Below are 16663 nucleotides of genomic sequence, written 5' to 3'. Positions count from 1 at the left end.
AAATGGTATATACATGTAAGTGGCTGTCATACCCATCTCCTCAAGATAAATTTCTTGTTCTGTCAACACCTATTTGGCAATTACAAAGGAGGTGCAAGAATTTATCATGTCGTGCAAGCTTTCCTCTTTTACCTTTTTTAAACCTATTTTGTATTTTTATTTCCTATTTCGAGTTGTATTGTAACATAAGTCCTGTAGGGTATAAATATGACTTTAGGAAGTTATGTTAAACAATCTAGTGCCAAGGTGTTTATTGTAAACTAAAATTGTTCTTATTCTTATTGTGAATTTTTTTAAAGGGATCATGTTGTCATGTGTGTGCAGTTCTTTATGGTTGGTTTGCATGTGTTTTTTTGTTATTGTCAATTAGTAATAAAGTCTTGTGTGTACACTAAGGGCATCTATAATGGAAAAGTGTATAATGAAATGTATGTTAAATATACACCATGTGTGATCGAAATCACCCACAATAAAGAGATATAAACGAGAGGACGATAAAGTGCACACAGGGTAGTTAGTTTTTTCAATTTTACTTCACTCTCTCGATATAGTGTACTCTTTCTAGACGAGGCATGACTAAATTTTCTAAAGTCATAACCAATTCGAGCATATCTAAATAAAGTATTCTCAAATATGATACAAATCCATCAACCCGACGTAGTTTTGTCGTCTTCTTTCATGAAGGTGTAGTTCATCAAACCATCCATGAAAAGTGCCGAACCAACAAGAAAAAACAAGGTGCAGGGGACTTCCAAATAGCTGTTAAAGGATAAGATATACTTGGGATTATTATACTCGCATCCTTGGGCCTTGTATAAAAAGTGGGGGATTAGATTATAAAAAGCAAAAAGAACTGGCGCGGAGTTCCCAGCTATCTTAAGCATAATATAATTTATAATTTATAATTTGAGTGGAGAGAATGTCCAAGAAACAAAAAAATCAGAAGGACCAAAAAGAAACGGTTTAATTTTTTTCAAACTTTTGAAAATTCGAAACGCATCTCTTTCAAAAAAATACATGTATATAGAGCAGCAGGTACAGAGCACTTCCTGCTTTTCTCGAAAAGACAGTGCAACTGTTCAAGTCCAAATTTTTTTCTTCAGCTGCTACTTTCTTTTTCTATCAAAGCCCATCAAAGACTTGATTTTTTATTATTTATTTTCCATTTTCAGTCTCAGAAATCTTAGACATAATTGCCCGCGTTGTTTTTGCTAACCACAATTTTTAGCTGAACCCAGTTCATCTCGCACCTTCAAGCTTCATATAGTTCGTTATACATAGCCATGGCGTTTTGGAAGCTTTGAACTTTTTAGCTGGGTTTAGAACTCTGTGGTTTTTTATTGAGGTTTTTCATGTTCAAGGGTTTTGCTACTTCTTTTGGTGGGAAAATAAAATAAAATAACGAAAAAAAAGTTGGTTTCTTGACGCAGCCTGGAATGGGTTGTGTGAGGTGGGAGGTACACATGCAGTTCTTCATTGGGTTGATGCTGATTCTCATTGTGCCATTTTCTGTTGCATTGACTGACCCACTTGATGGTAAGTACAGCATTCAAATTGTCTAAGCTATTTATATGCCCTGATAGTCCTCCGTTTGATTCCTGGGAAAACTTGAGGCAAGTTAGAAGCAAAAGTTGCTAGCGACTGGCTTTTGAATCTGTCAAAAAATTTAAATCCTTTACTCTTATAATCTGCTGTTTTGCTGTTTATGATTTTTGAAGTCTTGAGCTTTTTCTTATGGTTATCGTGCGCGTTTGTCTTTCAGTTGCGGCAATAAATGGCTTATACGTTGCTCTAGGCTACCCACCTCTTCAAGGGTGGCTTCTTGTTGGAGGAGACCCATGTGGTGATCACTGGCAAGGGGTTGAATGCGTCTTCTCAAACGTAACAGGACTGTATGTTGATTTGCTCTTTTGTAAATAGCACAATCGAATCTTTAAAGCAGTATTTTCTGAGCTAGTTGGATTAACAGAAAGCTTAATGGAGCTAAACTGGGAGGACAGCTGGGTGATAGCTTGGGACTCTTCGGGTCAGTTATAGAAATGTGAGTCTCCTTTTCTATTGAAGTGTTGGTCTTGTGCTTCCAGTTATAATATAGCTAAGGTTCACATCATTCAGATTAACTTCTTAAGCTATTTTCTGAATCTGCCCCTTCATAATGGTTTGAAACCTGACTTCCATTTACCTTCTGGGTCACCATCTGTATGTTTTTTTTTTTGAAAAAAAAAAGAAGCTAATTTGGTGTTGCATGTCGACACATCGATTTATAAACTAAAATACTGTAAAACTTGTAATACAAACAAATTGTATTTTTCCAAAAGAAAGTGTACCTTTACAACTATTTGCTTGAAGTGATTCTGGTGTGTAAGTGAATAAATAATCGGTTTAATCCAATCATTCTGCATTTTCTGGATTTCAGCATCTGAATAGTCTACCCCCTGACTGGAATTGCCTGCTTACGTTCTTTAAATTTATATACATAATCTTATGAAGCTTTGTTATATTTTATGGACCAGAGATTTGAGCAACAACCATATTGGAGGGAGTATTCCATCACCTTTGCCCCCGACTGTCAGGAACGTGTATGTCTGGACCCCAATCAGTTTTGACTATTGTTTAACAGTCAGTATATCCTTTTTTGCACAGCTCCTAACAAGATTATATGTTTTACTTCCCCTTCTTTAGTTCTCTATCAAATAATCTGTTCACTGGAAGCATCCCAGGTGGTTTGTCATCTTTAGCTCAGTTGTTGCAACTGTAAGATTTCATACAACCATTGCTTTTCTTGGTGTTGTATTGGTAATTACTTAGTTTGTTGTCATTTTTCATTTCAATATGATTCCATTTCTATGTTCCTGTCAGGTCATTAGACAATAACCATCTCAGCGGCGAAATGCCAGATGCCTTTCAACTGCTTACTGGTTTGAACAGATTGTATGGGTTTTTAATTGATTCGGTTAGTGTTCCTTTGTTTTACAGTTCCTCGTTTCGGTCATAATGATATCATGGTGCAGGGATCTGTCTGGTAATAATTTAAGTGGTCAACTGTGCCCCTCATTGGGTAATTTGTCATCTCTTTCTACATTGTGAGTTTCCCTGACAAACTTGAGTTTTTTGGAACTAGTGGTGCCTGATAAGTTACTGTCTGCATAAGATATCTCATCAGCTATTTACTATCCATGCCTAATCCTTGCTAACTGTAAATATTTCTTAAATGCAGGAACTTGCAGAACAATCGCCTGGTTGGAACCCTTAATGTGTTACAGGATCTTCCCCTACAGGATCTGTAAGTTCTGACATCCTTTATAGCTTAAATTGGTCTCATGGCTTTTTCTTTGCATGTTTGTTTGAGAGATGATTCCATTTTAGTTCAGAAGCTCTCTTCAGCAACTCAAAATTGTTATTTTCTGATGTAGGAACATTGAAAACAATTTATTCTCAGGGCCAATACCTGCAAAGTTGCTTAGTATTCCAAATTTCAGGTAAACCCGAGGAAAACTCTCTTCTTGCTAGTTTTTTGATACACATACACGCTCACACTCACACAAATATTCATGTTGGAGTTATTGTTAGGCATAAACCTTTCCGTAACATGAATTATGCTAACATTGAAACTTGTGCCACTAATATGCTTCCTTGGTTTCTCCTAGTTAATTTTTTTTTTTTTACTGAGATTATGTCATTTTATAGACAAACCTATGATATTCTTTTAAATAATTTGGGCAGAAAATAAAACATAAACTTCGGGATTGAAGCATCACACCATAAATGAAATAATGAAGTTATTCCCGTTTTATGCATTGAACTGGATTGTGCCATGTAAACGTTATGATAGTAAAAAGCTGAAAACACATTATTTAAGAGTAGAAATTGGACATCACTCCATTTACCGTCCAGGGAATTTTTTTTTATATACAAAAAGTAAGTTGCCTTTAGACCTCTAGAATACAGTTACTCAGAAAATGGTTTTATCATTGTAGAATGGTGTCAATGTATTATTTTGGCAAGATTATATCGCTATCACTTTCTGTCTCAGTATATTCGTGTTGTTTGGGTTGTTCTTCATTCCTATGGCAATCTACCCCAGAAATTTTACTGTATGTAGTCTTGTTTAAACCTCTTTCTCCTTTTACTAATGGTGACATCTGCTGTGCAGAAAAGATGGAAATCCTTTCAATACTACCATTATTCCATCACCTCCGGCACCAGCACCTTCGTTCTTAGCCAGGGCACCTTCTTCTTATGAACAACCTTGGAAAAAGGCTAATGGACCTTCTTCGCCAGTAACACTAAATTCTGCTACACCTAGGAAATTTTTGACAGCTAAGACGGTCACTGGGATTGCTGTTGGAGGAATTTTAGTACTTATTGTATTCATTTTGTGTCTTCTAGTGAGATGTTTCAAAGGAAGGAGAGAAAAGAAGAAAGCAAAGCAGCATGAGCTTAATACATATAAGATCCCTAGAGAGAGTACTAAACACAGTGAATCATCACTTCCGGAAGGTGTTCCAATGGAGAAAGGTAACTTTATTTCTATCATTTTACTCAAACATCTAAGTTCTGCTTTTACATAAAGGTACCTTTTTGAACTTCTTTAACAGTCCCAAAAGAGGCAGTTATGAAACCACTGGATGGATATGGAGCGGACAGCAACAGAATGGTTGTAATTCCAAAGCCGCAAAAGGAAAACAAGATAGATGTGCAAAGTATTGCTGAAAGTTCAATGCACAAGAAGGATCATGTGGTTGACATGACAGACATGGATGCAGAATTTTTGCCACCACCCCCTCCCCCTTTTTTCCTTGCTAAGGGTACCACAAATCCTGTTGGGCCTACTAGAGTAACTACAAGCAGGTGTCCCATGAAGAGTCCAAACCCAAGCTCTGTAAAAGTTTTTACTGTTGCATCACTTCAGCAGTATACCAATAGCTTCTCTGAAGAAAATTTTATTGGAGCAGGCATGCTTGGCAGTGTTTACAGGGCTAAGCTTCCTGATCAAAAGGTATGATTCTTTTGTTTTTTTGTTGACTGCGGGGACTACCGTCTGACCATTTGGTCGTTTGGCTTGTTTTTCCTTCTACATTATACCTTCCGTTTGTTATTTTTGGATGTGGTGTTGTTTCTTCGTTCCGTAGTTAAGTATTTAAGGGTTTCTTTTGGGGTTGGGATGATGCTGCTTGTTTCTTGCAAGCTTCGGTTCGCTTCCTCATTTCTTATGTCTGCCCTGATATCTAATCTTCCACTTCTTGATTCCTTTGTAGGTTTTGGCAGTCAAGAAACTGGACAATACAGCTTGTAGGCAGCACAGTGATGAGGAATTTATGGATCTAGTGTATAATATCTGTACAACTAGGCATGCTAATATTGTCGAACTAGTGGGTTACTGTGCTGAGCATGGTCAACGGCTACTTGTGTACGAGTATTGCAGAAATGGGACTCTCCATGATGCACTGCATACTGATGATGAAATCCATCAGAAACTTTCATGGAGTGTGCGCATCCGCATTGCACTTGGAGCTGCAAGAGCTCTTGAGTAAGTAGAACAATGACTCAAAAACCAAGACCTTCCTTTATGGAATTCATTAACTGGTTATTAGAAATTCTTAATGTCTCTGTTGTTTCCCCTTTATTGGTGGCTCAGGGCATCCCCTATAAGGACCCGTAATTTATTCATTTTTGACTTGTGCACTTGGGCAAAGAGGTGGCCCTCCACCCATTTCATTAATCATTCGTAACTGAGTTTCTTTCTTTCACATGTGGTAAAGGTATTTGCACGAGGTCTGTCAGCCACCCATTGTGCACCATAATTTCAAGTCTGCCAATCTCCTCCTTGATGAAAAACTTGAAGTACACGTCTCAGACTGTGGTTTAGCTCCTCTGATAATGTCTCCCTCTGTAAGTCTCATAACTTTTAGGTTGAAACCTCGCAATTATACTTGTAAGTAATAAACTGACTTGTTGGGTGAAGCCAACTTACTGTTGGAGATAACAGAGTTTGTGCAATTTAAGCTATAAAGTTGTTTTAAGGATATAATTTGTTGCTGATTTGTTCGTGCACTCTCAGATGTCTGGGCACCTCCTCACTGCTTATGGTTCTGCTGCCCCAGAGTTTGATTCCGGAAGTTATACTCATCAAAGTGATGTCTACAGCTTTGGAGTTGTAATGCTAGAGCTCCTTACAGGGCGGAAGTCCTATGACAGGTTTGCAATAATATTAAGACTAATATGCTTGTGTGTTTCTTGCATTTTTCACTGCTAAAAGTTCTCAACTCAAATGTATTACCTATCATGCAAGATTATGTATTCTTGTTATTAAATTTCTAGGTCGCGGCCTCGTGGGGAGCAATATTTGGTTAGATGGGCAGTTCCTAAGCTTCATGACATTGATGCATTATCAAGGATGGTTGATCCCTCTCTAAATGGAGCATTTACTATGAAGTCTCTGTCACGTTTTGCTGATATTATTTCCTCTTGCGTACAGGTGAGTTTCTGCATTCCTTTACCTCTCACAAATTATTTGTACAAGGCTCTTGCTAGCTGATGCATAATGAATATAAAACTTAGAAATTCTACAATTGAATAAATATATGGAGAAGTTTTATGTGTTTTAAGTTCAGAATTACATCTTCATGTCTCAAAGAAAGCATGTGATTTTCATAAAACAACACTAGAATGCATAAATATTTTTGAAGGACTGTTTAGTGTTTAGCTAGAACAAGAAGTCACCTTTTATCCAATCTTTTTGCAGCGGGAGCCAGAGTTTCGACCACCAATTTCTGAAATTGTCCAGGAACTCTTACAAATGGTTTAGTCAGAGCCTCCACCTCTCCGGCAATGAACATAATGAGGAACAAATCTTAACTGGGAAACATGTCTTTCCCAACCGAGATGGTGAGGTTGCAGAAGTTGCAAGTTGGGGGTCTGACAGGGACTTTCCGGAGGAGTGTTTTCAGGGCAAAGCAACATCGTTTAACATAATTTAATGTGCAAATGTTCAGACAATTTTTGTGTGTGATTATTGTTTACCAATGTAATTATTTGTCTAATAGAAGTGAGACCTTTGTTTTGTGGTTATTTTTTACTCACTAGGAGAGGAGGTGCATGTGGTCTTTCTCCTTCACAATTTCACAAACATGTTAATAGTTGTGGTCGTTAGTGGTGTGTTTTGTCTTGGCTAGTGTTGTTATTTTTGTGGTCAATATATAGTTTTCTATATATTCTCAAGAATACAAATTGATAGGCAAAGAAAGATCCAAGTGGGACAGAAAGTCAAAAATTCTTTGAGATTTATGGCAAAATGGGTGCTATCCATGATGCTTGTGTGGGATGTCGGATGACTCACCGTCCCATTGGCAGTCAAATATTTTTTTAACAAAAAACTATATCAGTTCAAAGACAGAGGGCTGTGCTTCACACGTTGAAGCACTCCTTGAATGCAACATATGCTGCCTCTTAATATCATTCATTACTATATGTATTTCCATTTTGTTGCCAATATGAATTTGAGATTAGTTTGGTTATGCAAAATATTGGTAGAGAAAAGGACTGATTAAAGAAAAAACCAGACTTTAACTGTAATTCGTTCTGACATTATTTCTTGGACTTTTGTAAAAAACTGAGCTTTCACTTTCACTTTTACTTTTCTTTTTTTTTTTCTTGTTAAACAAAAGTTTAGGGGGAGATTGGTTACACTCACCACCAGTGGTAAGTAGGGCATATTCATAATCTCGAGTCAGAAAGACTTACGTGTGGCACCCAACTGTCAGTTGTCATCGATATAAATTTATGTAAGAAATTACAGATCACGCACCAATGAGGATTACTAGCAGCGGGACTCGAACACTGATAGTAGGGCTACACAAAGTGCAAGTATCATACCTTTTACTTTCAGTCTTTAGACTTATGTCCAGTTGGTGGTTTAAACATTTGAAGGAGAGGCTTCTGATTCTGAAACAGCAGTTGGTATATTAATAAATAATATGCGTTTTGCAGCAAACCAGGAATTGATGGTTTCATCTGATTAGTTTGTGGTTGGTTGCTTCTAAATGAATTTATTTGGTCCGTGAAGTTTTCTGACAATCATTCTACCAAAACAAGACTTAACTTTTTTCTTTTCTTCTGGAAATGGGTCCAATCCATGGTAGTTGAAAGTTAGAAGAATGAGTGAAAATGAAAACATTAATTCTTGTCGTGAAAAGCAAATTTTGATAATCACATGCACTGTGTATTGTGTTTGTGTAATGAATTGGTTTTGGCCACAAACTTCCAAATCTCATGCCAATCATTTCTTTATTTGTAAATAAAATTATAATTACAATTAACTAATAATGTAAGTAACATGTCTTTATCGAATAATTTCTATTTAACACAAGTAATTAACCCTCAAGAACAAATAAAAGAAGAAGAAGAAACTGCTTTTTAAGGAATCTGTTAGTTGTCAATTAGGCAAGTCTACTATCCTAACTAATGTTGGACAAAAGTCATTTTCCCACCTCCAAATAAAATTTGATCTAATTAGTATTTTAATTATCCAATTCACTCACAGACAATAAAAAATAATTAAAATTAAATATATATTCCCAACGTGCATTGCAGAATTAAAAAATAAATTACATGAATGAAAGCAATAAAAAAATTAGAAAATCCAAAACCACCCAAATTGAACACGTAGAACACCAAACGGATCGGGGAGACCAGCGCGTCACAAAATAACCGATCAGGGGCTTAGAAGTAGTTTCACTGCTCGCACGGTTAAAAACGAAGGGTATTTTGGTCAATCAAAACAGAAGCAGCGAGCGGACAGAAGAAGTAGAGAACTTGGGGCTCGCTCTCTGACAGTCAAGGTCCTCAGATTCTTCAAAAGCAAAGAGTTCCTTTGGTTTTCTTCATCTTATTTTTCACTGTTGAATCTGAATATCGACTTCGTCTGTTAGATTTTTCCATTGGAATCCAATTCCTATATTTCTCAGTGGATTTCCATTTCAGCTGAAATTTTTGAGAAAGGAAAGAAAAGCTGCTTCAGCTCAAAGCTCTAGTTCTGATCAAGCTGAAGTTACCGATATCAAGTTGAATTTTTCCGTTTACAGACGTCGTTTTTGCTCCGGATTCAGCTTTTCCGACTAGCTCAGAATGGCTAAGCGCGCATATAAGCTGCGTATCCTTTTCTAAATGTTTGATTTTCTTGAGATGCTTAGCTGGAATTGAACTCTGTTTTTTTACAATCTTGATCTAATTATAATGTGGTATCTTTTTAACGTGCAGTGGCTAAGCTCAACTTGAAAGTAGAGAGATTTGGATTTTTCTTTTCTCTTTTTTTTTTTTTGGTTGGAAATTGAGGAATTTCATGCCCTGCTTGGTAGCTCAGAAAATGTAGGAAAATGAGCAAATTTATAAAGATTTTACGTTTCGTGAAATGGGGCTGTCACTCTGTTAGTTCGTTATGCTTTCCCATTATGATAATAATAAGGTAAGATTTCAATAAAAGTACTCAACTTGGGTTGTAAATTTTTAGTTTAGGATTTTCATTTAATCTCGCCTAGTTGTTTAATTTTGGATTTTTTTTTAATGGCAAAACGAGGGATGGAGAGGAGCATAAGAGCAGATTTATTTGGTAACCTGTTGTGCATTGTGTTTGGCATTTTTGTGATTATGTATTTTTCTCAAAGGAATGTTTTCTTGACTTAATGGAATATAGAGGAATTTGTGGCTCATTCAGACAATATTAATTGTCTAAATATTGGGAAAAAGGCATGTCGACTTTTTGTTACCGGCGGTGATGATCACATTGTCAATCTTTGGACAATTGGCAAACCCACTTCTTTAATGGTACTGGTCTTCCTGTTTTGATATTCAGTGTTGCACTTTCAACACAATATGGAAAGTTTGTAATTGTTTTCTACTTATGGATTTTTCTTTGACGTGCATTGAGTTGTAGGAAGTTCTCTAATTTTGATAATCGAGTACATTACATTTTATTAATTCTATGGTTTCATGGTTTCACGTTTGTTTTGGTTGTTGGAAACCATGGCTTACGCTCCTATTCGTTTTGGGGTAAATATGCAGAGTCTTGCCGGTCATACGAGTCCGATTGAATCCGTAGCTTTTAATTCGGCAGAAGTTTTGGTACTTGCTGGAGCTTCTTCTGGTGTGACAAAAATATGGGATCTTGAGGAAACAAAGAGTAAGTTGGCTGCTTAATCTATTTATTGTTGCTGGTCAAACATGACTCTTCCTTTTAAGAACTGTTACATGCTCTGATTCTGCGAGGCAACAGATGCATGGCGGAAGTGATATCTTGTTAGACTTAACATGAGATAATGTGATATAATTTAAGGGATCATGGCACCTACTTGATAGGCTTAGCCTGCTATGAGAACCTATGAGTACATCTCTTGTGTCCAAGTCTTCACCTGTTGTTGATTGTCGCCTGCAGACTAGTAGCCTTGACAGTAAGAGTAATATTTTCAGTAAACTTCTAATGTGTTTGTTATTGTTATTGAAGTGTAGTGGTTCGCACACTTAGTGGACATAGATCCAGCTGTACTGCTGTTGAATTTCATCCATTTGGTGAGTTCTTTGCTTCTGGTTCCACGGACACTAATCTAAAGATATGGGATATTAGAAAGAAGGGATGCATCCACACGTACAAAGGTCATACTCAAGGCATCAGTACAATTAAGTTCACGCCCGATGGTCGCTGGGTAGTTTCTGGTGGGTTTGACAATGTAGTAAAGGTAACAAACTAATAAATGATCACACATTTAATGGGTGGCTTCCAGCAAACTATCTTTTCCATGACCCTCCTGTTGTTTTATGTAGGTATGGGATCTAACAGCTGGGAAGCTCTTGCATGATTTTAAATTCCATGAAGGACATATTCGATCCATAGGTTTTCATCCCCTTGAGTTTCTCTTGGCCACAGGTGAGTGAGACTTGTATTGGCATGTCTTAGATATAAGTTGGCTCTGCATGTGATTGAGAAATTTCCAGAGATATAAATTGGATAGCATTTGTGTCCAACTTGTTCAAGCAACTCTTACATCTCGCTGAGGATTTTAATGAATCTTAAAATTGCATATGGAAATCAGTTTCTTGCTCTGGTATCTTTTTATCTTTTCTATTTTTGACCCATGCTTAACACAACTATTCTATAACCTATGCAAAGGTTGCAGCCTTATTAATGATTTGTAAGCTTCTAAGCATGCAGTTTGTCCCTTAATATTTTCTGATCCGCCTCTTAATCTCAGCATTCTCATCATTGTGTTTATGTATTAGCCTAATCTACAAAATATATTCCAGGTTCAGCAGACAGAACTGTAAAATTCTGGGATTTGGAAACTTTTGAACTGATTGGATCTACCAGACCTGAGGTATTGAGTTTATGTTCTGGAACTAAAAGTTTATGGTGAATATTGAAGGTTTTTATTTTATTTTATTTTATTTCTGTTGTGTTTTCCTTTAATAAAGCCGGAATGTGGTTGCTAGGAAAAAAAATATATATCTAAGGGGAATTAAATCTGTTGAAACAATTTATTTGTTTATCTTGCAGATGAAGCCTGCTATGTTGCCCTTTCTTCTTTACTAACTTTTCTCATCACTCTCTCTCTCTCTCTCTCTCTCTCTCTCTCTCTCTCTCTCTCTCTCTCTCTCTCTCTCTCTCTCACTCATATGGATAAATAACTCATTATATGCTCCTTTAGTCCTTTCTTCTTGTAATGCGATTTTCATCCTGCTCCTCTGACAGAATCTGTTCTGTCTTTCCAGCCTACAGGAGTACGCGCAATTGCTTTTCATCCTGATGGGAGGACCCTGTTTTCTGGATTGGATGACAGTTTGAAGGTTTTGTTTTGTTTCTTTCAGTACTCTATGGGATTATATCTGAAACAAATCAGAAACTTAAGATCTCTATTTGTAGGTTCATTCATGGGAACCTGTAATATGTCACGATTCTGTTGATATGGGATGGTCAAGACTTGGTGACTTATGCATTCATGATGGGAAACTATTGGGCTGCTCATACTATCAAAATTCTGTTGGAGTTTGGGTAGCGGATGTATCGGTAGTCACCTGACCTTAAATCTTTTTTCCTGGTTACTCCATTTTACGATGTTTTGAAGCTCCAAATGTTGTCATTAAGCCTGAAACCTTTGAGTTGTAATAGTACCATTACGCTCTTTCTGTCTCAGCTTATTGAGCCATATGCAGCTGGTTCTACACCTGTGCAAAATGACGGTACAGCTCAGAAACCTTATGTTAAACTTCAGGAAACCGCAGGGAAGGTAGAGAGTGGTATAAGGAGACCAGGCTTGCGGTGTATGTCTCCTGATTATGACACAAAGGACATAAAAAACATATACATTGATTGTAAGCTTTCTCCTTTCATGTTGATTTTTTAAATTGTTTTATTTAAATTTGGGTGCTATGTTTCCATCCTTATTTTTTTTCATAATGCTTATGATATGGCTTGCACTTTGGACATAGATTAGTCCCCCGTGTCAGATTTTGGTTGTTTACTTTTTAGTTCTAGATTTATTCATCTTAGTTTTCCATGAGAATCCTGTTTTGGCAATTATCTTAGATGCGTGTACAAACTGAATTTATTCACATTATCGTTACCTTGATTAAATTGAAAACCTTTTATTACTCGTATTCATTGAGGATTGGCCTGGTTTTGCTTAAACCACATCGAGACCAGAGATGAGTAGTTTGTGATCCTGATCAGTTAGCTTGTGAAAACCATTTTGGTTTCTGGTCTTTGTAGATAGAGATGATCCTCTCCATTCATGATATAAAAATGTGGAGGTCGTGGGCATGAACCCATGAGGGAATCTAGATTTTCCCAATGTCAGAGAAACATATGTTTAGATTTTTCAGATTGTAACTTTTTGTGTGCATTTATGTTTCTTCTGACTAAAATTTTTCCTTACTCTTATTTTCTGATTTATGTTCACTATAAAGCTAGTGGAGGAAAGCCAGTTACCTCACAGAGAATGGTTTCTCCAAGAGTTGTACCCTCGTTGGATTCAAAGGAAGCCACTGCTGCAAAGCAGAGCCCTTCAGTAGGGTTGCATCCAAAATCTAACGAGCAAGTAGTCAATAAATCCCTGGTTGTGCCTAATGTTGTACCTCGGAGCAGTCCTGATGGAAAGGATACGGCTAACTCTGGAAGGGAAGCTGTTGCTTTTTCAAGGACCAGACGTGGTATGATGCTCAAACCAGCTCATGCACGAAGAGCATCAAATAGCAAAATTGACTTCGAGGAGCTGCCACCGGATGTTGAATCTGGAAAACTTTGCAATATGATGAGTAAATTAGATAGTGCAATGGATCTTAACTGTCAAACCAAAACTGTATCAGAAGATAGGGCTAGAGAGTCGTGCGAGGAAAATCATTCTGAGATCAAGAGTGTAGAAGAGAAGTTTGAAAAAGTTATATCGCTGAAGAAGACCTCTAATCAGGAATCCAGTAAGTTTTTGCTCTTGTATAGCCATCTATTTATAACTCTAAATTATATATTTTAATTGGTTCTTGTTCTTTCTTTTCTTTTCTTTTTATAAATTTGACCTATGTTATCCTTGATTTCTCTTGAATGAGAACCTGTTCATTATTCCTTTTTGCTTATCAAACCTTAATTCACTTCTGTGTTTGCTTACTCGAGCTATTGTGTCCTTAACTAAATGCTGTTCTCCTGACAGCATTTAGTCAAAGCATTGGCCAACGAAACTAGCAACACTGTGCTATTCCCTTCACGGGATCCATAATTGGTCTTATTACTCATAAATGTTTTAACTACTTAGATTTTATGCGAGTATCAGACATGTAACGATCTTCATTAGGAGTTTATGTTTATTGCTAACATCAAAGCTGTTAGTACAACTTCTGAGAAAGTTTATGAGGGCGTTTCTCTATTCTTTACTGCACTCTGCTGCAACCCATACTAGAAGAAATAGATAAATTGATAAAACAAGGAAATGTAATATAAGGAATCTTAATTGTGTTTCTGAAATTGCTTCTCTCTCCAAAATTTCTCATTTTGTATAATGTTAAGTGTATTTATATTCATTGTTTAGTTGTTCTCTGTAATAATAATCTTTATTTTTTATGTTCTCTAGTTGGTACTTACTGATTTTCTATAATGTTTCAGTAAATGGATCCCTCAATTGCAGCAAGGAGGCAAACTCTGTTAAATTTGTGAATGGAGGTTTGCCATTGCTTACCTTCTTTGTGATTCTAAATCTAAATAACATATTAGTGGATGTCACTGTATTTCTTAAGATTCCGCTTTCGGCAGTTGCAGTTGTACCAGGAAGGACTCGCACCCTGGTTGAGAGATTTGAAAGGAGAGAGAGATTTGATCGTAATGAAGATCAAGCAACTCGCATATCTATTCCTGTAATACCTGAAGACCAAGCAACTAGCAGAATTAGTCCTGTGACACCTGAAGATAAAGTAACTAGCATATCTGGTCCTATGATACCTGAAGTTGAAGCTAGTATCTCTAATCCTGTGATACCTGAAGTTGAAGCTAGTATCTCTAGTCCTTTGATTCCTGAAGTTGAAACTAGCATCTCTAGTCCTGTGATACCTGAAAGGGAAAAAACATCCACCAGGCTGGTAAATTTTCTCTGCCTCAAGAGAATGCTTTTCTAGTCTTACATTATGAAGAAAGTTACCATCTCTATTAGATTAGGCCTTAAGAGCAAGGGGTTTATTTGACATGCCAAAAAAGAAAAAGAAAAGAGGGAATCTGGACAATTTGTCCACAGCCTTTGCCGATGTACATATCACTTATTCTATCAACCTGGAATGGAACATAAACATAATTTTTATTTGTTGTTTGTAACTAGCAGAAAGAAGGACCTCAAATTTCTGGGAGGCATATCGCCTCTACAAAGAATGGGGGTCCTAGTGAAGATTTGACGCAAACTCATGAAGTTTTTCTCAGTACCCTTCGTTCCCGCCTGACAAAATTGCAGGTAAATTAACTTTCTGTGCATGTTTGTTCCATGAAGTTTTTGCACATAATCTGTTGTCATTCTTCTGAAAATTAATTTTTATGTGACTGTGCAACCTAATACAGGTAACTTCATCAGACGCCTGATATTTTGTTCTCAGATTTGTTCCAATCTAGGATTCTGTGTTAATACACGATATTTATAACATCTGAATTGCTTCACCCAATGTGATTGAAAATCTGTTCTTATGATAATAGGTTGAAAAGGAAATTTATAGGTGCCACATTACATTAATTTAATTTCTTCATTTTCTGTTTGGGCCATATATGAATTGCCCCTTGAATATTTCTTTCAAGCACTGCTCCCTTGCTGGAAGTCATGACATACACTTCTGTGCAACTGCAGGTGGTGCGGCATTTTTGGGAACGGAATGATATTAAAGGTGCTATTGGTGCTATCAGGAAGCTGCCAGATCATTCTGTGGGTATTTGTTGGATGAGTTCATGTGTGTTGCATATACTATTTCCAGTGGTTCTAACAAGTAAGCCGCTGTTGCTCTCTGTGCATATTTGGGTTTTCTAAGAATGATCTTTTAATGGTGCAGGTACAAGCGGATGTTATTAGTGTTCTCCTAGAGAAAATGGATATCCTCACTTTAGATCTCTTTTCTCGTTTGCTTCCTGTGCTTCTGGGCCTACTTGATAGCAAGATTGAAAGGTAATTGTTTAATGAGTGAGGTTGTAAACAAATTCATGATCTTAGCAATGGATGATGTGAGTAGTTGGAATTTCAGTGGAACTGGTAAAATCATAGACGTGAATTACTAGCTACTATTAATAGTAGTGCCAACACATGAACAAATACTGTCCTTTGTGTTTTCAATAAGGACAGCTCAATTTCATTCGTATGGGAGCACAGTGTTGCTCGTTTAGCAAAAGGAACTTTTTGGTAGTTCTATTCTTTTAGATGATTCCTGGGGGAACTTTTTTGTTGATGATTTATAAACGTCATTGTGAAAACTTCTTGAGCAATAAGAGTCTCTCGCGCAGCTTAATTTATATTGTGTGCTTATATTCAGGGGTAAGGGTCTTTGTCCCAAATCCCCATGCCTGTAAGTATTCGTTGGAGTGTATTGCGGTCTTACAAAAATGTTTTGTATATGCTGCAAATGTACAGGCATGCAATTGTGTCGTTGGAGATGCTATTGAAGCTAGTGGCAGTCTTTGGCCCAGTGATACACTCGACCATTTCAGCACCTCCAGCTGTTGGTGTCAACCTTCAGGCAGAGCAAAGGTAATGTGTATTAAGAAATTTGCCTCACTCTCTTTTCATATGTTGCGAAAAAAGTTCAATTTGAAAATTTGAGTATACAGGCTCCAATGCTGCAACCAATGCTTTATCCAGCTGCAGAAGATCCAGAAAATTCTTCCGGTCTTTGTAAGGTTAGATGCGGACTCCGATGATCTAAGCCGCAATAATTTTTTTTGAAAGATGTCCTTGCTAATGCCATAAGGATTGGGCATGATTTAATTTGTTTTGAATGTAGGAGGGGTGGTGTGCTGGCAAGATGTGCTCAGGAATTGAATCTAGTTCTTCAACAGTCATAAGAACAGATACTGTCTGCCAAAAGTGCAAAAGGATGGCTTTGGCTTGGCTGGCTCTCACAATTTTGTTTGACAAGTCCTCATGGGTTTTGGGATTTAGTCAATATC

General features: G+C 37.0%; 2 protein-coding genes across 6 annotated transcripts; both read left to right on the top strand.

Annotated features, from left to right (window-relative positions):
• Positions 1-1000: 1000 nt before the first annotated feature.
• Positions 1001-7212, top strand: LOC117625108 (protein STRUBBELIG-RECEPTOR FAMILY 3-like). 2 transcript variants are annotated; one of them, XM_034356699.1, is made up of 16 exons: positions 1001-1536; positions 1763-1892; positions 1970-2041; positions 2514-2579; positions 2683-2754; positions 2860-2931; positions 3012-3083; positions 3218-3283; positions 3414-3479; positions 4154-4518; positions 4599-4999; positions 5259-5530; positions 5763-5892; positions 6062-6198; positions 6322-6478; positions 6746-7212. In XM_034356699.1, the coding sequence occupies exons 1-16, from the start codon at positions 1437-1439 to the stop codon at positions 6806-6808; spliced, it is 2241 nt and encodes a 746-aa protein (XP_034212590.1). In that variant the 5' UTR covers positions 1001-1436; the 3' UTR covers positions 6809-7212. The 2 variants fall into 2 exon arrangements, with proteins under 2 accessions (XP_034212590.1, XP_034212591.1); XM_034356700.1 differs by lacking the exons at positions 2683-2754; positions 2860-2931 and having other exon boundaries at positions 1045-1536; positions 2514-2619; positions 2977-3083.
• Positions 7213-8804: 1592 nt separating this feature from the next.
• LOC117624783 (katanin p80 WD40 repeat-containing subunit B1 homolog) lies at positions 8805-16575 on the top strand. 4 transcript variants are annotated; one of them, XR_004585372.1, is made up of 18 exons: positions 8805-9151; positions 9692-9822; positions 10060-10177; positions 10504-10730; positions 10816-10918; positions 11296-11366; positions 11761-11835; positions 11912-12055; positions 12183-12360; positions 12955-13461; positions 14141-14197; positions 14288-14610; positions 14844-14972; positions 15357-15435; positions 15556-15668; positions 16128-16244; positions 16325-16393; positions 16498-16525. XR_004585372.1 is itself a non-coding variant. In XM_034356233.1 (18 exons), the coding sequence occupies exons 1-18, from the start codon at positions 9127-9129 to the stop codon at positions 16556-16558; spliced, it is 2517 nt and encodes an 838-aa protein (XP_034212124.1). In that variant the 5' UTR covers positions 8806-9126; the 3' UTR covers positions 16559-16575. The 4 variants fall into 4 exon arrangements, 3 of the variants coding, with proteins under 3 accessions (XP_034212124.1, XP_034212122.1, XP_034212123.1); XM_034356233.1 differs by having other exon boundaries at positions 8806-9151; positions 14294-14610; positions 15357-15431; positions 16498-16575; XM_034356231.1 differs by having other exon boundaries at positions 8807-9151; positions 15357-15431; positions 16498-16575.
• Positions 16576-16663: the final 88 nt, after the last annotated feature.

This window comes from Prunus dulcis, chromosome 4, assembly GCF_902201215.1.
Source record: "Prunus dulcis chromosome 4, ALMONDv2, whole genome shotgun sequence".
In the NCBI taxonomy this organism is placed as follows: domain Eukaryota; kingdom Viridiplantae; phylum Streptophyta; class Magnoliopsida; order Rosales; family Rosaceae; genus Prunus; species Prunus dulcis.
Note: the sequence above shows the minus strand (reverse complement) of the source record. Positions and strands in the feature narration are given on the sequence as shown.

Excerpts from the sequence above, each read along its gene's own strand:
- LOC117625108 (XM_034356699.1), top strand. The coding sequence starts at position 1,437 with ATGGGTTGTGTGAGGTGGGAGGTACACATGCAGTTCTTCATTGGGTTG. Across the intron at positions 3,480-4,153 it reads CTTAGTATTCCAAATTTCAG|AAAAGATGGAAATCCTTTCA; the intron begins GTAAACCCGAGG and ends TCTGCTGTGCAG. Across the intron at positions 5,000-5,258 it reads CTAAGCTTCCTGATCAAAAG|GTTTTGGCAGTCAAGAAACT; the intron begins GTATGATTCTTT and ends ATTCCTTTGTAG.
- LOC117624783 (XM_034356231.1), top strand. The coding sequence starts at position 9,127 with ATGGCTAAGCGCGCATATAAGCTGC. Across the intron at positions 9,823-10,059 it reads GCAAACCCACTTCTTTAATG|AGTCTTGCCGGTCATACGAG; the intron begins GTACTGGTCTTC and ends GTAAATATGCAG. Across the intron at positions 14,973-15,356 it reads CCCGCCTGACAAAATTGCAG|GTGGTGCGGCATTTTTGGGA; the intron begins GTAAATTAACTT and ends GTGCAACTGCAG.